The sequence below is a fragment of the Dermacentor andersoni genome, chromosome 4 (genome assembly GCF_023375885.2).
Source record: "Dermacentor andersoni chromosome 4, qqDerAnde1_hic_scaffold, whole genome shotgun sequence".
Taxonomy (NCBI): domain Eukaryota; kingdom Metazoa; phylum Arthropoda; class Arachnida; order Ixodida; family Ixodidae; genus Dermacentor; species Dermacentor andersoni.
This window is the reverse complement of record NC_092817.1, coordinates 124,442,088-124,462,708: the sequence shown is the minus strand read 5'-3', so window position 1 is coordinate 124,462,708 and position 20,621 is coordinate 124,442,088. Positions and strand designations below refer to the sequence as shown.

The 20,621-nt window shown below is 47.1% G+C and overlaps 1 protein-coding gene across 5 annotated transcripts in view; it reads right to left on the bottom strand.

Annotated features, from left to right (window-relative positions):
* Positions 1–2,064: 2,064 nt before the first annotated feature.
* LOC126537575 (glycoprotein 3-alpha-L-fucosyltransferase A-like) overlaps positions 2,065–20,621 on the bottom strand; it is a 50,610-nt gene continuing 32,053 nt past the window's right edge. For all 5 annotated transcript variants that reach the window (XM_055074366.2, XM_055074367.1, XM_055074365.2 and 2 more), the window contains exons 4-8: positions 14,730–14,777; positions 12,212–12,500; positions 6,218–6,401; positions 3,520–3,674; positions 2,065–3,136 (exon numbers count right to left, since the gene is read on the bottom strand). In XM_055074366.2, coding sequence (XP_054930341.1) covers positions 2,824–3,136; positions 3,520–3,674; positions 6,218–6,401; positions 12,212–12,500; positions 14,730–14,777 — 989 coding nt within the window. In that variant the 3' untranslated portion in view covers positions 2,065–2,823. The remainder of the gene's footprint in view (positions 3,137–3,519; positions 3,675–6,217; positions 6,402–12,211; positions 12,501–14,729; positions 14,778–20,621) is intronic.

Here is a 20,621-nt window from a genome sequence, read left to right as displayed (position 1 = left end):
AACCACACGACAAAAAGAAGAAAAAACGTGCTTTTTTCCTCCCGCTCAAAATTTCCGGAAGTGTTGCATGCTTACGGGAACCAACCATGCTGAGTCGAGTCCGCCGAGTTCCGGGTTCACGTGTTGGGCCGACGTTTCGAGGGGATAGCTTCACGGAGAGCTGATTTCTTTCTTTCCTTGGTGCTCCCCGAAATCAGATAGTCAGGGACGCCATCAGGTGCATACCGCGCAACGTACAAACAGCCAGCGGCAAAGCAAACTCGTGGGTTCTATTGATGTGTTGAGGGCCACAGAACCGCCCATGAAGGGATGATGATGATGATGATGATGATGATGATGATGATAATGATTGAACTTTATCGAGAGCAGACAAAGCTATTTGGTCGCCTTCCTTGCGGATGGTTTCCTCAGTCCAGGAAACCATGTGACCTGGCCGCTTACTTTGACCCTTTCACCAGCCGACGTTGTTCAACAGGGTTGAGGCTGGTGAACTGGGGCTCCCACTGCTCCGGTGTGGGGTGTGGGATAGGAGCCTATGAAGCGAGAGTGAAAAAAAAAAAACGGATTCCACGCGCTGTGGGGTCGTTTTAAGCGAAAATTTCATCGATGTTTGCGAAGAACGCTGCTCTTGTTTAGCGACCAAGTTGGACATTTTCACTCAACAGACCTGTTGTGCTCGAACGTGCGGATCTCACACGTGGCCACGATCGCATGATGACGAGGTAATGAGGATGACGGGTTGAAAACGATGGAGCGACAAATATGGGACGACCACGACTTCATGACGACGACTGTATGGCGATGACGCAATTACTAGGACGGCACAACGACGACGAATTACAACGACGGGGACAACGACGGCACGATGACCATGATATGACTGTGACTGTACAAAGACGACACAATGACGTCGATGGCATGACGACGACATGATTACGACTGTACGAAGACGCAATGGCAACGATTACATGATGACATTGGCATGGCGACGTTTGAATGACGAAGGTGGCGTTACGACAGCGGCGTGGCCACAACAGGATAGCGAAGCTGGACTGGAACGACCACGGCGGCATGACGACGATGGTATGACCAAGAAGGCAGGTCCACGATGACATGATTTAACGGCGACGACAATTGCCTATGAGAAAGCAAAGGGCTTCATTGGAAGTGACAGCGTTATCAAAGGATAATAATTTGCCCTGTGTAGTGTTTGTTGGTGTAGATTGTGCAGCGATAGCTTCTCGGAACAGAGCAGTGTAAAAACTTTGTTCACAGTGTTGTAGGTGAAGTACAAAGATTATCAGAGGTGAATGTCGAGTTTAAATACTCTTGTTTTTGAGTTTCTGTGACGTGCTTGTGTAGTGCATAGTGATATATGCGTTGCATTGGATTGGGAAATGTTAATTTAGTGACATATAGTGAACGACTGCGCACTGCAAGATTATATTTGTGAGGAACGTATATACAGTGTTGATACGTGGGTGAACATCAGTTTTTTCATTATTATTTTAAAGAAAGCTCTTTCATAGGGGGGCCTATGTCATTATTGACAGGCGAGGCACGTGCGCGTGCTGCGAGGCGCACGTAAGTTCGCACTAAGTTGCACTAAGTCCCGTACTGGCCAATTTCTATCTATTGCTGTTCGGGACAGCAGCAGCATCCACAAAGTAAGGGGAAAAGACAAAGGAAGCTTCGCTTTAAGATGGGGTAGGCGGAGGTCATGACGTACGTCACGTGGATGCTCGGCTCTAACATGAGAAGGCAGGCTAGGATCGAAATGTCGCTTGCCGATGGTAGTGATCAGGATATCAGGAGAATAGTGTGGTAAGGGTAGCAAGCCTCCTAGCACCATAATATCACATTTCATTCCTTTTTATCTAGACTGTCACAAGACCTTTTTATAGCAACTTTTTTTTCGGTAGGACGCTTCCCTGACAGCGCTTTACATCTTCTAGTTCATCACATAACGTTCCGAAGTGGCTTTATGCGTGTTAACGTGCTATTCTTATCTTTAATTTAAATTGAATGTGTCCTATGTGCAAGTAACACTTCACTGGCCGAAAGTAACGATAACTTTGATAAAATTTATTCACAAATTGCACCTACCATGTGCATCTTCTGCCGTCGCGACACGACGGAAATGAACAACGGGGTATAAATAGCCAGAAATGATTAGCGACGCCTGTGTTGCGCATTCATTGGTGCGTACACCAAAATTCGCTAATACGCGCGCATCGATATGATGAAGTACTGTCACACTCTCCCTCCTGAAAGACTGAAATGACACTCCAACAAGCACGAAGACATGTTGTAACATTAAACAAACAAACAGATGGTAACAAATTCACCGAAGCGGGAATAACAAATGCGAAAACATGTGAACGCAAATACAGTGACAGACATCGGGCCAGCAAGCAGATCGGGCGCGTGAGCTGCTTCGCCGCTCTGTGTCGTTCTGCTTGTTGTTCTACGCTGTTCTTTTTCTGCGCTTTCTGTTGCGCTGCGCAGAGTGGCACAGCTTGACTTGGTACGACTTTGAGAAAGAAAGAAGGAAGGAGTAAAGGGGGTGGGATCGAGGCACGGACAACGCGACATATCGACAAGAGACAACGAAAATGTAGCAAACCCCATGCACCGCTTGGCTGCTGCACACAGTTTCAAGTACAGTTTTAGTCTCTGCATGGCACGCACCAACGAGTCGCGAGAACAGAGATGGACGGTTGGGGAATGGCCCGAACGGATGAGTCCCCCTGCCAAGTGTCTGTAATGTCCTGTGAAAATGCGCGTCGAGCCTGTAGTGAAGCCCGGCTTAGGGTGCATCGTTCACTCTCGCTCGTTCGCGCACGCATCCTTTCGCCACCAGTCGCGAACGCTTTGCGTGCGCCGCTTCGCCGGGGCTGGCGGCGCGTGCAGCATTGCGCACAGGCGGCACCAGAAGTACGTGTTGACGAACTCCCCGGTGCCCTTCCACTCGAAGTACTGGTTGTACAGCGTCCGGTTGCGGCTGAGCAGGTGCAGGTACTCGGCCAGCTCCTTGGGCGACGCGAAGTCGTCCACGTGGATGTACGAGTGGTACGGAGCCGCGGCCAGGTACTCCTCGCGGGAAGCGCCCATCACCACGGGGACCACGTTGTGCCTGCGGGAGGCCAAAGGACATCAGACAGACAGACAGACAGACGGACAGAGAGAGAGAGAGACGGATAGAGAGAGAGAGACAGAGAGAGAGAGAAAGACAGAGAGAGACAGAGAGACAGACAGAGAGAGAGACAGACAGAGAGAGAGAGACAGACAGAGAGACAGACAGAGAGAGAGACAGAGAGAGAGAGAGACAGACAGTGAGACAGACAGAGAGAGAGACAGAGAGACAGACAGAGAGAGAGACAGAGAGACAGACAGAGAGAGAGACAGAGAGACAGATCTACAGTTAAGAAAGTTCGTAAAGTCCGGGACGGTTTGGCAAGCCTACTCGTATCTTACAATTTCTTTGCCCAAACGCGCAGAAAGTCATGACTGACGCACCGCAGAGCGTTGAAGAATTTCTCGGTGATGTAGTCCTTGCAGTTGGCGTTCTCGAATGACAGGTAGAATAAGTACTCCATGTCCAGCATCTGGTAGCACCTCTCGCTCTGGTCTCGCGGACACGAGAGGGGCCCGCACAAGCCGTAGATGTCCACCTGCGGAGCGATCGGACGAAACAGGTTCTTATAGTGGACCCACGTTGATGAAATAGTGGAACGAGCCGCTCTAGAGAAAACACTGGAGATTTTTAAGAGAGGCGACACCAGAGATTTAGGACAAGTTGTACAGTCGGAAATTGTCACATTTGTGCGTACGCAAGGAAATGACCACCATATATCCTAAGCAGTCCAGACATTTATGACGCAATCTAGTGAAGCAAGCTCCAAGTGAAAAGAAGGAGAATGACGACGACGGCAACCAGAACGACCCGCGCATTCTATTATAGCATAAAACCATCTGCGCAACTCATCCAAGCAAAACAAGAAACGGAACAACCAAAAGGTTTGATTTCTTCGCATGTACTCGTGATGGTATTACGTAGACAGAAGAGCGAGAACGGTTCCTTTACGTGACACCTACGCAGCTAGTCTCAAGGTATTTTGGCGCTGTTGTACTACAACGACAGCTGTCATTATGGGCTCACTCTCCTGCTTGTTCTTGGCGTCCGCCGCAGTCCGTCGCTGGAATCCAAAACTACTTTCCGTGAAAGTACGCAGAAATAAAGCAAAAACTGTATCCATGCGCCGCAAGAGTTCCAACTTACAACCAACAGATTGGCAGTCTAGGATTTTACCACCGGCTATTCTGCCTATGCTACATCAGTGGAGAATACTGTCTTGCGTTCGCTCAACGCCTGAGTACTGGACAGAGGTGGCGTACGCGCCTTGGTCGTGTTCCAGCGCGTTACCTTTCCAGTCGTGCAGCTGGTCCTCGGTTAAGTTTTTCCCTTTTTCTATGCATTTGCAATCACAAATATTGAGCGTGTCTGCTTCGCCTCTAATATAGCCTTCTTCTAGCGCTCGGCTTCTTTTCACGTTTACTGGATCGCGCTGGCGTCATATTCTTTTGTTCAAGAGCAGAATGAAGCCTATTATTGGTCGGTAGCCCAAATACAAGTTTATAATATGCCGAACGAATCCAGCAGTAAAAAGCTAACGGGTTGTTTTAGTGGAGACCAGTGGCTAAGCCCGGGCAGGTGGAAGAAAAGCCGAGTCATCGCACTTCCCCGCCAGGAGGCGCAACTTCCAAAAACGAATACGACTCGCATTTCTTTTACTTCTCGAAAGTCACTCGAAAGGAGATCGCTCGGTGGCGCCTGCGAATGTTCACTCCAGCAAACACCGCACGAGGAGTCTCATCGCTGGTGTCACATCGCCACTTTCGATGGCGACGGAGCCCGATCTAGGTCAAACTTTTCGACCGCTATCGGTTGAACAAAGCAGCCAATCGCACGACCAAGCAATCCAATCCGGGTTATGCTCGATCGCGATCAAAAGTGCGACACCCCTATAAGGAAGTCAGCTTAGGGATCGCGGAATAGTGCCTGATCTGAGTCTTGTATCATATCAATGACGAGCGAAACTCGTGTATTTTTGCACACAGCCAGTAACACAAAAGTATAAGAATGAAAGCAGTGCGTGCCCTGACCGACAAAGAGACGAAACCGCCTCAGAGCCGGAGGAGTACGACATGGCGTTACTAATACCAAGTTTATGAAAAGAACATACAAGGAAGCCAAAGAAAACTTAGGGCAAGTTAACTTTAACACAGTCCCTAACGTGGCCAACACTATCCTTCACAGATCAGAAAAAAAAACAGCATGACCTGTAATGTGGCAAGTGCAATTTTTCTTTCAACACTTTGTCGTGCCTTCTGACACACAAAGAAAAATACATTCTTCAATCATTGCTGCGTTTAGATATTGTCGAACCCTGAGCATCGTCTACTTGCATTCGCTCAATTTCCCTGTATTTCTTTTATTTTTGAACAGTCGTAGTTTCATATTTTATTTGTGCGCAATTCCGCTCCGGCCAAATGTGCTGCAATGAACACGCAGTGCGCCTAATGTCCAGACAGGGTCCTTGAATACTTTCTTTGAAGGACCCTGGTAAAACTAATTGTTCGAAAAAAAAAAAAGAAAGCTGCAACGTATTCAGTATTGATATTGGAGGGCAGCCTTGGCTTGACAGATTTCTAAGAGCGCTATAGAAATGGATAAAACATTAAAGCTTTCCTTAAGGTGCGTGATAATATCAATTCCAAAACAGGTTTCCCGTCTACAGAGAGAATGTATCGATCATTTGATGGGACGTATAAATTTTACACATATATACACTGAAGGTTATGTAGCAGAAGCACATTTGTTCACCAACTTGCGCAGCCGCTGGCCTGCAGGTTGTTCAACCTCTGCGGTGCCACCACGGCTCCTGTGCGGCGGAACCATTCGGAACGGCCACCACTTGCATCTGCTTCCCTATAACAAGCGCTGTTATCCCTCATATTCGAACAGAAACGAATATTCGACAACTCGCATTGAACGCCGATCGTACAGCACGGCCTATTTCATTCGCGCTCGAAATTTCGAATAATTCGCACACCACAGACGATCGGGTAGCGCGGTACATTATCTGGCATTATAAACGCTGGCATTATAGACGCGGCGTATACACTAACACGGGGACCGATTTGTGTTGCGCACCTGTATGTACTGGCCCAGTTTCTGCGCGTACTCCAAGCGCCCGTTGGCCGCCGCGCAGTTGGAGACGAACCAGGCGACCATCTTGGTTTTGTTCTGGGCGTAGTCGTAGTCGCGCTTTATCGTCTTCACCAACGGGTCGAAGAGCACGAACTTTTCGTAGGGCGTCACAATATCCGAGTCCTTCCTGCGCATTAAAAGGAAACAAAGAGACCGTGCTGAGTGGCGTATATAACTCGAATGAATCCTCGAGCCAGCCTTTTGAGAACCAAGAGCTCATCACGTGATACAACACCTTCTGTAGTTATTTGTTAATTCGTTAGCATTAGTAGTGTCAAGGTGTGTGTGGGGGGCGGCGGGGGGGGGGGGGTGAAGCCGGTCATGTGGTAAAGGAGAGAGGATGGTAGAGCGAATATGTATGTGAACGAGAAGAAAGGAAACCGAGGGACCCGCCACTTATTATAGTCATATCATATGAACCCAACAGTGACATCAAGGACAGCAAAGGGGAAATTATCCCTAGTTCCTTGTTAAATTAAGTAAATGATCAATAAATGGAAACGAAAGTGGATGAAGAAAAGCGACAACTGACCGCAGGTGGCATACGAACCCACGTCTTCGCATTACGCGTGCGATGCTCTTACCAATCGAGCTACCGCGGCGCCGTTTTCCCGTCCACTTTCTGGGGCATTTATGTTCTTCTGCTAGAACTAACCTTTGGAGTGCTAGCCAGCGCCACCACTCTCGGCCTCGACGCCGGATGTGGAACACCTCCATTTATTCATAATTCCTTTAATTCAATTAAAAACTACGGATAATCTCCCCTACGCTGTGCTTGGTGTCGTTTTTTCTTGGCTTCTTATGATATGGTTAATAAAAATTGGGCCCCTCGGTTTCCTTTCTTCTCGTTCATTGCGTTGCGAGGGCCTCGAATCCGGCAGCATTGACACCTTCATGTAGCCTGTGTGGGTTTATTGACCAGTTGCCTTCACCAAAAACGTTGACGTAGAATTTGTTACCCGTAAAGGCGGGCTACGTCATTTCCTAAAACAGCAGAAGACTAAGCGTAGCGCAAGTTTCCAGAGGCTGTGTGACGCTGCGACTTCCCGAACGCGAGAATATACTTTGAAATCCATGATGCCACTGTGACGAACGGACGCGAGTGATTCAGCATGGAGTTTTATGAAAGGATGGCCTTCATTTTGCCTGCTAGTATAATAAACCGCATAAAGCGAAATGAATGAACATACAGTTTTGGAAGACCATTTAATGCGTTCTGTGGTATAAAGGTTTAAACAGGGATAACGTGCCTCAGAAAGGCTGGCCAACGTTTCGATAGGAAGACCTATCTTCGTCAAGGACATTCTCGGCGCTTGACAGCCGCCGGCGCGCCACGCCTCTAGTCTCGGAGGCGACGCGCGGACTTCTCGGCACTGCTAATAGGTGCCGCAGCGTGTCCAGGAAGACGCGTGAGAAAAGAGACCCGTTGTCGCACAACGCGTTTCTCAGCGTTCGCACGCACCGCCACTCCATGCATCTCAGAGGCCATATATACGCAGGCTTCGTGGCGCTGGCGCTAGATGGCGCGCAGCACTCTTAGGGAAGCGCGAAGGAAAAGTCCCGCTGCAGTGCACGCCTCACACATATAACTCGTTTCCACGGTGGCAGTATACCGTCTCGCTACATTTATTCAATGCTAACGCACTACCATCGACAGCCGTCGAGATGGGTTCTTCCGCGATTTTTATCAACTTAAACTGACTTTGGTGTTTCTCTTTAATGTCCAATTAACGTGCGCCCAAAGCGTGGTGCACGAGCGTTTTCGTATCTTGTAATCTTGTAATATCTCTTGTAATCTGTAATTCATTTTGTAATCGGTTCCTATTCAAAATGGGCTCTCACGAAGCTGAAAAATCTATTCTTTAGATAAAATTACATTGTAGTACGTCCAAAAGCTACCACTTCCATATACGTAGATAAAGTGACCGTCTCAAGTGTGCTCAGGTAAAAAAGCTTCTCTTTTATCTGAGAACATACTAGGAGCGCAGTTCAGACTTTCCATCCCGGTTCGCTGCGTCATCTAGTGACATTTGATAAGCACTCCATGGGCCTTACCTGTCGTCCGTGATGTCTCACGCAAAGTATCACGCAAAGTAGTATCAATATTTTCAAAGACAAGACGCGACAAGATAAAACGCGTGCATGCATCTGGTTTAAAATCACAACGGCGTTTTTTTTTTATTTCCCGCCTATGACTTCTAACTTCAGCGCCTCCTATCTAAATACACAGGGACGGAGAAACCATTTCGCTCGCCGTCCACTATACAAATTTGATGAAGCTTATTTGCATTTAAAATAACACATTTAAATATGATGACTGTATATTAATTTAGGTCATCAATTGTTTCTCAAAAATATTGAAAGTGCAAAATTTTCATAAAGTGAAATATCAAGTTTGCAGCTAGCTCTGTAGCCCAGGAACAATAAAACGGCATTAGTTCTGTGAACGTCGCCGATTGCGACATCTAAGCGGACATAATTGACGTACACTCTGCGAGAAGGACGTTTGCAAAACTCTCGCATACATTGTAACTATTTCGCGTAAAGTGTAAAATCAACTATCACATTTATCCGCTTGAGATGCTTTAACAGAAGGAGTTAACAGAACTGCAGTATCTGGCTTTCTTTAATCTAATAATTAGTTAGAGATCTGGAAGAAACTATGCGCATCATTTTTTAAGGAGCCGATATTCGGCGATTTCTTCTTTTGAAAAAAAAAAAAAGAAAACTGAGGCCACAAATTCAAATATTGTTTCCTAGAGTCGGTAAAATTCAGCTGGGTCATTCCATCTCAAGTGTACTCGGTGTTTTTTCGACCCAGCTTTCTATTAAGTTCTATTCTTCCCCTTGTATATTGGTTTAGTGCATGTTGAATGATAGATTTCTGCATTTAACATGCATACATGAATAAGAAAATCGGAGCTTCCCACTTAATTTGGAAAGGTTAAGGACTGGTATCAACGAAGATGGGATGCGGGGTCTGAGGAGCTTTAATGGTCCAAGCCCTTACGTCAAGGTTTGTCATCACCGGATTGGTCCGACGTTTTGTTAGGTTAGGTTCAACATTATGCGGTTTTACACAGCACGTGACCGTAAACGTACATGAGTTTACGGGAGACGTTCGCGTTAGCGGCCGCGTTGGTGGCGCCACCTTGTGGTACACATGTTACAACCGTGCAGTAAAACACCATATTCTACATGTAGGTTTAGTGTTCATGCAGCGACGTATTCGTTAACATGCAGTCCGCTTTGTTTTTTCATTCAACGAGAATACTGACGTAACAAAAATATTTGCAACGAGTGCTTTTGGAAAGCAAGGCGTTGCTACCAGTGAAGCTATTGCCGTACACGGCCCCGGTAACCTGGTAATCCGTAAACTTAATAGGTAATACATACTTTACGGACATTTTCATTCTTATTTATTTATTTATTTATTTATTTACAATACTGCTACTCTCATTTGAGAGCGTGGCAGTTAGGCGATACAGTATACATGTATATCAGTACGCCTCTAGGCAGAACAGTTAATTGAAAAAAAGGAAAATAAAAAGAAAACAATTGCACAAGGATGCCAATATAAGAAGGAAGCTGAGTTTAGGAACAAAAATGCATGTTTTCACATGACAGTTAATTAACATGATACTAGCAGTGAAGAACATGTAAGTAACCAGTTATACATGAAATAGGAGCGAACTGAAAGATAACACTTAACGCGACAAGAAATATTAAAGTTGTGTGAAGAGATGCGCTTAAAACATATACACTTTGAGAGCGAGAAGAAACGAATTGAAAAAAAAGAAATCTAGGCAAGCAATTAGCAGGAAAATGGCAATTACAACAATCATCTTAGGACTAGAAGTAATACAGTAATGAAAATTTATTTTGGGAACAGAGCATACCATATGCCCACATAACGACAACCAACAAAAAAAAAAAGGAAAAAGAAAAGTGGGACGTCGAAAGCAACACAATGAAAAATTTGTGACGATGATTCATGCGATGATAAATGATTTTATTTCCGCACTGCAGCTTCTACTTGTGAGGTAAATTCGGACAACGATTTGATGGCGGTTATAGCAGGATCAAGTCGGTTCCCATATAACATCATAGGCTTGTATCATAAGTGATCTATGTCCGAAAGGAACAGTTAATGACCACGAGAGACACCCTAGTGGGGCGCTACGGATAAATGTTGACCACCGGGGGTTCTTGGTTATCAATGCGCGAGCTTCGCTGCCTTCGGCTTCCATTGGTACACGGCCTCCGCGGTCTGGTATCGAAACTGAGCTACGGTATATATGCGTATGCACCGACCGACTACGACGGCGTTTTGAAAAGTTTTGCTTTCGCTTGTATTGCTTGCTCATATAACGTGCTGAAAACAGTCGATACTATATAAATATCCACGTTTTCACAAAAACTGAGGAGTCATCATGGTTAGCTAGAGCAGCTGTAATGAAAGATAATTGTGAAGAGCTATATTATTCGATTATTATCTGTCGACATATCCGCATGACTTCTTTTTTTTTCTTTTCTACATCGTACGGACGCGTGATTTATATGACCTTTATGATTTACTCACGATATCTGGGTACGCGTCTACAACGTCACCTGTATGTACAGTCAACCCCAACGCAATGGCACATGTGACTGCAGCCGCGACGCTGCAGTGATTAAGCAGCCGTTTGTCAAAGCTGCTTCGCTGTCTGCTGTAAACACGCTCCCTGTATACACGTCACTCCACCAGTTACACATACATTACATATACGGCCACGCAGTGCTGCTTTACTCTATGTCGGCGTCCGTTCTCACGGGATTCTCGCTGTTAACAGGTTATCGCTCGACGTGTCAACACGTTATATACTGCATCCTAAATTTCGCGAACATTGCCGTCAGTTCTGCAGGGAAAATCTAATCAGATTGATCGCGCCTCGCGAGCAGTGTTGCGGTATATTTCGTCGCTTTGAGCAACAGTTTTAATTATACCTGCGATTACTCTGCGGGGAGTGCATACACGGCGAGAGAAACGTCTATAAATAGCCGACAGACGTGAACCATGGACTCGTTAGGTCAGATTCGACGACAGGCGACTATGCTCGCCGCTGCAGACGTGATTCTGCGGTGCTGCTTGCCTTTCTGGGTACAAGTTTTCTTACTAAAAGAGTCGGCAATAAAGCTTGCAATAAGGGTTCCATGGTTCGATCCCGGGTTTCGGCCCCCGACAAAACGTCATTTGGAAAGCACCTCTGCGGGCTTTACATAACGACTAGAGGGAATGCGCACTAATACGGAAATCACTATAATACTCGAGCTTTGAAAGCAGAACTCCATGCGCGCCTCCACTTTCATCTTCTTCCACGCGGCGCACGCGGATTTCCGTCAGTTACCTTTAGAGAAAGCTAGATGATCACCCGGTCACGTTCGAGACTGGATTGCGACAAGAATATGCTGCTGTAATGGCCGCAGGGAGCAGGCGCACGTCATTTCCACGCACGCCGCGATCGCATTCAGGAAAAAAAAAAAACCGAAAAAGCCAGAGACTCCTGAAAACTCCCGGCTTCAGTTGTGCGAAAAGGCGGAAAGGCGGCCTTTTGTCTTGCGTATGAATTCGTAAGCGAAGTCACAAATAGCACTGCTGGCTATACATAGGCAAGATGAATGCATTAGGACAAGTTTTCTTCCGAAGAACAACGATTCAAATGGGAGCGGGGGGAGACAGCGAGGAACAAGCGCAGAGTGATTTGTACATCTCGTCTGCTCTCTTCGTCTGCACCTTTGCCGCACCACGACCGAGCGTCCCCGTTTTTTTGTGGGCATCCGGATCGCCTGTGGACGGTGTTGACGTAGCTGCGCTGTTGAAAACTGTGTACCACGCTAACGGTCGTCCAACATGGCGACTACAAAGGGCTATATATGAAAGGTCCACGTGTACCATACCTGTAGGTGGCCGTCCAGTCGATGCCGCTCGATTCCTGCGCGACGTACGAGTGCAGGGGATTCTCGAGCAGGTACAGTATCCACACCTGGTTCCCTTTGCTCGTCTCGGGTCCCACGCCGAAGCTGTCCTTGAATATGATGGCGTCCGCCGTCGCGGCGTCGCCTTGGGAGGTCCTCTTCTGGTAGACGCGGCACTTGTCCACGGGACACCGGTCACGCAGGAACAGCGTCTGACCACTCAGGAAGTCGTACCAGCTGCCGTCCAGAAGAATGGTCTTCATGGACGGGTCTGCGTGGCGCACTCATGCTGTTGCAGCTGTCCGCGACTTCGATGCTCCATTTGCCTCTTTGTACAGGATCGTTCTCTTTCAAGAGAAACATGTACGTATAGAAACGCGTATACGTCATTTAAAGGGAGACGCCTGTACCTTTAGCAGAAAACATTAAAACTATTGACTTTGCTGAGCTGTAATACACCTGTGTTTTTGCAGTGTTGTATTGAGCCGGGTCGGCGCACGCTAATGATATTTTATTGACCTGAGCTCGTGTTTACCTTCGATTTGTTTTCTGCCTGTGCAGTGTGCTAATGAACCCTTAATTTCTTCACACAGATCCCCGTTCCATACGTTCATGCTTCGGATAAGCCTGTTTTCTATATTTGTTGATATGCCCCCTGAGGCTCGAGCACATCAAGGCTTGCAGTATTCTCTAATAAATAAATAAATTAATTAATTAATTTTCAACCGCCCATAACTGGAATTTCGCACAAAATTCAGTAGGCTAATATTTCCTTATTAGATGTCCGCATCAGGGGTCGTATATAAGGCACATTTACCCCATAGTGTGGAATAATTGCTGGTGGCACACGATGTTACATTGGATCGGATTCTAATTACGTATTTCCCACAAATATTGACGAACCCCTTAAGTAGAGCTACCTTAGGTACTTTGCTTTCACGCAAGCTTGCTTTCTTTTTTTAATTTCTGAAGTCTAATTTTGTTTAGCGTTCCAAAGTAACACATCGGCTTGCAAACTAAGCTGAATAGCAGAGGGCTCTGGATTAATTTTGATCACGTGGCGTTCTTTGACGAACAACCTGAAGGACAGTACAGATGCGCTTTTGCAGTCCGGCTTCACCAGCATGCGACCGCAGTGTCAGGGAGTCGAACATATAACCTAGCTCGTGCTCAGACCTCATTTTGATGTGCTACACGGTTTTCACGAACTGCAGAGCGTTTGTCATACGTTGCTGCTAGCCACTTGGCAATGTATCATTTCACACAATATCGGAATCATTTAATCCGACAATATATACGCAATGCACGAGAAGAACCCGCATAATAGGAACCGACTACGAAAGGGGCCCGCCGTGTTGGCGTAGTGGTTTTGGGGTTGCGCTGCTAAGCCCGATGGGCGCGGGATCGAATCCCGGCCAAGGCGGCCGCATTTCGATGGGGGCGAAATGCGAAAACACCCGTGTACTTAGATTTAGGTGCGCTCTAAAGAACCCCAGGTGGTCCAAATTTCTGGAGTCTCCCACTACGACGTGACTCACCATCAGAAAGTGGTTTTGGCACGTAAAACCCAACAAACAAAAAAGGTTTGGAGTGCATACGGCAGGCGTTGCGACTGACTGGGAGCTTACCTCTATCATTGAAAAGAAATGGGCATAATCACTGTATTCTATATCAGTGCTAACATATGGGGCAGAAACTTGGAGGTTTTTCTTGGAGGTTGGCAAAAAATCTCGAGAACAAGGACCGTATAAAGAGCGATGGAACGAAAAATGTTAGGCGTAACGTTAAGAGACAGGAAGATAGCGGTATGGATTAGAGAGCGAACAGGGATAGCCGATATTCCAATTGACATTAAGAGAAAAAAAAGAAAGGAACTGGGCAGGCCACGTAATGCGTATATGTATAACCGGTGGACCATTAGAGTTGCAGAATGGGTGCCAAGAGAAGGGAAGCGCAGTCGAGGACGGCAGAAAACTATAGGTGGCGTGATTAAATTAGGAAATTCGCTGACGCAAGTTGAAATCAGTTGGCGCAGGACAGGGGTAATTGGAGATCGCTGGGAGAGGCCTTCGTCCTGCAGTGGACATAAAGATAGGACGACGACGACGGCGATGATGATAATGATTATGATGATGTACCGTGCATTGGATGCACGTTAAAGAATCATCGTTTCTGCGGAATCTCGCAAGGTGGATGGATGTCTCTTTCTGGCATGTTATGGGATAGGAAAAAAAAAGGAACTCCTATCTCTGTATTTAAAAAGTATAAAATATTGTCACGGTGCCACGAGGGCGACAAAGAGGACGATCAATAACAAGAAGAACGAGACGACGTAGTGGGGCTAGCCTAACGTTCCGCCATAGTGGTTGCACCGGCCATATCTTCTAAAATCGTAAACACGGTCCCATTTAACCTTGTGTCTCAGCCCGTTTCAATATGAAGCATTCGACGCACAAATATTCTCTTAAAACATCAAAGTTTGAACGTTTTTAGCACTTACCATTATGGATCTGATCCAGCTCCTTATTGTCCGGTATATAAGTCGTGTCTGAAAACCAATCGATCAAATAATTGGTCACTCAATCGATAATCAATCACCTACGTATTAGTCAGACAGGCAGCCACAAATGAGTAAAGAAATAGTTAAGCAGATTTAACGCACACATTGTAATCTTAGTGAAGCGAAGCTTTGTATGGTTGTAGGCTGAGAACGAAGAGAACAAATTTGTTGAACAAAGAACAATGAATGATGAGAACAAAGTTGCTATAACATGGGAACGAAGAAGTGGTTTTTCACGGCAACCACTGCACCGAATTTGATAAGGCTTGTTGAATTTAAAAGAAAATGGCAGAATCCAATGACAGCACGATGGATGGATGGATGCAAATCTTTAATGAAGGTCCTGAGGTAAGCGACTCGGCGCGCTGCGGGCCGCTCCCACGTTGGGACAGTCAGGCCATGCCCGACCGCCGCATCGTGGGCCCTCTGGACAGCCCATAGTTGCGCCCCGGCATCATGACAGCACGAAGGATATATTTTTTTTATTTAGGTTGCCGATTTAACAAAAAAAGGAGAAAACTTCAAAATCCCGTAATTTAAAAGAAAACGAGACTATCAAGTTTACAACTCTGTAACTCAACAATAAAAAGATATATCACAACTATGTCAACTGAATGTAATAGTACATTTAAAGCGGACGAAATTTATTGTACACCACTCTCAAGTACGCCAATAATATGTGAGTAGGACATTTGGAAAACACTCGTAAGCGTTGTAACCAATTCACGCAAGATATTACTTTATATCAAAATTTGTGCGCTTTAGATACCCTAGCTGATGCATTTTACAGAACTGTGATATCTGTTTTTGGAGGAGTTACGTATTTTGCTGTTTGGGATCTCTCGGCGTATCGACTTGAAATTAGCAGAAATGAAGTATGCGTCGTGGTGGAACGCGCCGGAGAAATATTGAATTTCTACATTACCTAAATCCACACTACCTATTTTGCAAACTGCGTTCTCATGCCTTTATCAAGCTTCGTGAATAACCTCCGAGGGTTATTGCCGTATGCTAGCGTTTCGCCACATCTGCTTGAATCATTGCTCTGGTATACATTATGCATTACAGGCTTAGAACAAAACGTTCTTAAATGTATCCATGTTGGCACGCTTAGGAGCGTTAATTAGGAGCTCACGCACTCAATAGCGCCGGCGGAACAGCTGTGGGTCTATGGCACGGCGAGGCGGTAAGATAGGATCTTACCGTGATAGGATCGGATAGTGTGATAGGATAGGAAGTGAGATAGGATCTCAAGGGCCGATTAAAGAAACAAAACACACAAAAAGACCAGCAGTAGCTAGAAAAGACTCACTGCTAAGGAAACAATGCAATCATATAAAGACTAGTGCCTCACGGAGTGCTTTTATAGACAATTCCCGACTGATCACGTTCGGTGATATCTTCATCTAAAGGGACCCTGAACTACCCCTCGGTCTTAGTGAAAAAACACAGTACGCGATTAGCATACGCGGCTGTGAAGTTTTTGCAGTCGTGCGCGGCGCGTGGACCTCGCACGCGGAGCGCGAAGCCACCTTTCTCTGAAACGCTCTTTCCAACAAAAGCCCGCTCCTCAAACTTTGTGTGAGTGGTTTTAAAGGAGAAAAGGAAGAGATAAGTACAGCGCCGTTACTGCCTCTCGTGCGAGGGCACCTCCACGGGCTCCTCAAACTTTTCTGGACGCTTTATTCCGTAATATAGCTGATTCCCATACGCGGCTGCTATTGGCCAACAGCTGGCGTCAATCAAGGATGGCGTTTGTATCCGTGCGCTTCTTCGTACTGTTGCTGTGTGTATGCTTGTCGACGCAGTTTAATAAACAGGCCCAAATAAGCGAAAATCTGCTTTCGAATTTCGATAGCGTTTACGCACTTCCGTAAAACGCCGACTATCGTCTGCTCACGCTCGGCTGCGGCTGCCCGCGTAGGAAATAAACTTTGGCCACCTAGCTTATCCGTGTCGTAGCCATCAGCAGGTTTCGCTCATTTAGACTATAGTTTTGAACACTCAACTAGCCTCGAACCGCGCGAAATTTAACGCCAGACGACACGTACGCTTGCCAGCGCGCGCTCACCCCTGGCCCCTCCTGGTTAGACTAAAGCCCCTCAGGTTAGACGCCTTGGCAGACTTCGCTTCGTAACGAGCTATTGATAGCGCTTCAGAATGCGCAAAGTTGGATGTGGCTACTGTCCGTTTGGTCAAGCTGGTGCAGGACAAAGCTGGTCCGCACCACGTAGCACCGCCAGACTGGAGCATATGTTAAGCATATGAGCGCCAGCGCGCACTCTAGCCATGTCATAGAATAAAGAACCAACGTGGCCATGCCGTGCACGAAGCAAACCCTGCAGTTGCATGTAGCTGCGGTCTGTTACGTAGCGTAATACTGCGGGACGCCGTGGGGTGCCGCGACGAGTCCATTGGCTGACCGCACTGCGGCTTGCTGAGGACGACCTACAACCGCGTTTGGCACGTTTCGCGTTTCGTAGGCGCCAAAATGGGAAATAGTGGCGTCTACGTGAACACGCAAAATCAAATTTGTAATTGCTCGCCACGGTGACGTTGAATGGTGACGGTGACGCCACGGTGAATATAAGTTTACTCCAATTCTTTGTTTTCAATCGCTAGATTATTGGAGGCACTGTGACGCTACATGTGTTATCATGTTTGTTGTCGTGACCGAGTAGTGGCCTCAGTGGCATAACAACTGTGAAGCTGCACTCAAGCACGGTTACTACGGACACACTGGATGACCATCTTTGGCCAAGGTAGCTGGACCTCGGCCATAACTGCAATATGGCCCTCGTAACACCTACGCGTTCATTACTGGTGTAGCAGACACGTATACCATGGTTATCTTATAGAAGTCAACTAGACTTGATTCTACACTGGTAACGGTCACTACTAATATTGGGTGCATTTAGAACGCTTATAATCTGCTCACCGAAGACTGCTTGTAGATAATGACCTTGTGGACCATCTAATGCCTTGCTCTATTATAACAGTAACATATTCACGTTCAGTAGGTGGAGCGTTGTGGCCACGCCCGCTCCGCCATAGCCTTCGCAGTGAAAATCATTGAAGCAGCGGAAGCACCGCGGACGGCAGTGTTTGATTGCCAATAGAAAGTTTTAGATTAGAGGGACGCTAAGGGCCGATTTACGCTCGAGCCGCCCATCGCCGCAAGCCGAACCGCACGCTTGCGGTCGCGCGAAAAATTGCACGTTTCCAGCACTTGTGCACAAATTACCATTTACACTGTGTGCACAGTGTATACCTTACACATTGTAAACAGAAATTTGTGCACAAGTGTTTGATACGTGCAATCTTGCGCGCGACCGCACGCATGCGGTGCGGCTTGCGGCGATGGGCGGCTCGAGCGTAAATCGGCCCTAACGCCTTGCGTCCCCCTAATCTAAAGCTCTAATAACTCTGCTTCTGCTTAACGCATTGAAGATGCCAATAGAAAGTTTGATTCATCATCATCATCATTAGCCTGGTTACGCCCACTGCAGGGCAAAGGCCTCTCGCATGCTTCTCCAACTACCCCGATTATGTACTAATTATGGCCATATTGTCCTAGCAAACTTCTTAATGTCATCCGCCCACCTAACTTTCTGCCGCCCCCTGCTACACTTCCCTTGAAATCCAGTCGTAACCCTTAATGACCATCGGTTATCTTCCCTCCTCATTACATGTCCTGCCCATGTCCATTTCTTTTTCTTGATTTCAACTAAGATGTCATTAACTCGCGTTTGTTCCCTCACCCAATCTGCTCTTTTCTTATCCCTTAACGTTACACCCTTCATTCTTCTTTCCATAGCTCGTTGTATGGTATGAAGAACTTTATTTAGGTCCCGAGGGATCAGTCTGGGACTGGATGCGGGCCGCTCCCTCGTCGGTACAGAGAGGCCGAGCCCCTCTCTCATAGCTCGTTGTGTCGTCCTCAATTTAAGTAGAACCCTTTTCGTAAGCCTCCAGGTTTCTGCCCCGTACGTGGATACTGGTGTAAGACACAGCTGTTATACACTTTTCTCGTGAGGGATAATGGCAACCTGCTCTTCATGATCTGAGAATTCCTGCCGAACGCACCCCAGCCCATTCTTATTCTTATGATTATTTCAGTCTCATAATCCGGATCCGCGGTCACTACCTGCCCTGAGTAAATGCATTCCCTTATCACTTCCAGTGCCTCGCTACCTATCGTAAACTGCTGTTCTCTTCCGAGACTGTTAAACATTAGTTTTCTGCAGATTTTTAGACCCACCCTTCTGCTTTGCCTCTCCAGGTCCGTGAGCATGCATTGCAATTGGTGCCCTGTGTTACTAAGGGAGGCAATATCAGCGAATCGCAAGTTACTAAGGTATTCTATTGTTGAGTAGCCTTTACGAAATCCTCTCTGGTGCTTTGGTTGACAGAAGTCTTAGGTGTTCCCGATTCTATTTGCGATTACCTTTGTAAATACTTTGTAGGCAACGGACAGTAAGCTGATCGGTCTATAATTTTTCAAGTCTTTGGCGTCCCCTTTATTATGGATTAGGATTATGTTAGCGTTCTTCCAAGATTCCGGTACGCTCGAGGTCATGAGGCATTGCGTATACAGGGTGGTCAGCTTTTCTAGAATAATCTGCCCACCATCCTTCAACAAATCTGCTGTTACCTGATCCTCCCCAGCTGCCTTCCCCCTTTGCATAGCTCCTAAGGCTTTCTTTACTTCTTCCGGCGTTACTTGTGGGATTTCGAATTCCTCTAGACTATTCTCTCTTCCATTATCGTCGTGGGTGCCACTGGTACTGTAGAAATCTCTATAAATCTCTATAAATCGGTATAAATCTGTAAATGTGTATAAATCTGGTACTTTATAAATCTGTACAAATGTATAAAGTTTTAGATTAGGGGGACGCAAAGCGTTCTGGCCTCAAGTGCTAGGGGGCCCTAACGCCTTGCGTCACCTAAAACCCCTTAAACTTCGTAAAGTAGCGACACTCTCCTCCTCCGCCTTCACTTCTCGTTTCTCCTCTCTTTCGCGCTCCCTCCTCGACCGTGGCGCCGCCTACACGGCTCGAGCGTAGCAACGGCGCCAACATGCGCTCCTCGCCACTCCGTAGACGCTTCTCGAGCAAAAATGGCGGTAAAGCGCGGCGCGAGGGCCCACGTGTTGCTATCAGGCCACTAGGGACGCGGCGTCGGCCTCGGCCAGAGCGCGCGAGGAGGAGGCGGCACTCTTCAAAACGTGCCGCTACTTTACGAAGTTTAAAGGCCGCCCCACATTCAGCGTTTTCCCGGCGTTTTGTCACCCGGCGTCGCTCGGCGTCGACGCTGAGGCTGGCGCCAAGCCAAAACGTCGTGCTCAAGGGACACCAGATCTCGCCGCCGCCGTCGGAAGCGGCTCGACAGCGCCGACCAATCAGCGCGCGGCCACGCCCTGCCGCGCGCTGCTGGCAACTCTTGCAAGAGACTTCCGCAGATTCGCAGTTCGCGCCGCCATTGCTGTTTGTTTGGTTGCTTCAATCATGCTACCGGCGAACATCGATAACGAGCTTCTTATAGCCATTGTAGAAGCAAGGCCGATATTGTGGCAGACCAAACACAAGGAACACAAGAATCGTTTAGGAGGTTTCTGGTAAAATAAATCTGGTCACATTGTGTGACGCTGCGCTGGCGCTGGTCCGCGTGCCGCTCGTGTGGCTGGACGCCCTCTCTGGCGCCGTTCATGCGACCACGCCGGGAGACGCAACGCCAAAAAACGCCGGTAGAAACGCTGAATGTGGGGCGGCCTTAAGGGGCTTTGGCGTCACCCTAATCTAAAACTCTCTAACAACTCTGCTTCTGTTTAGC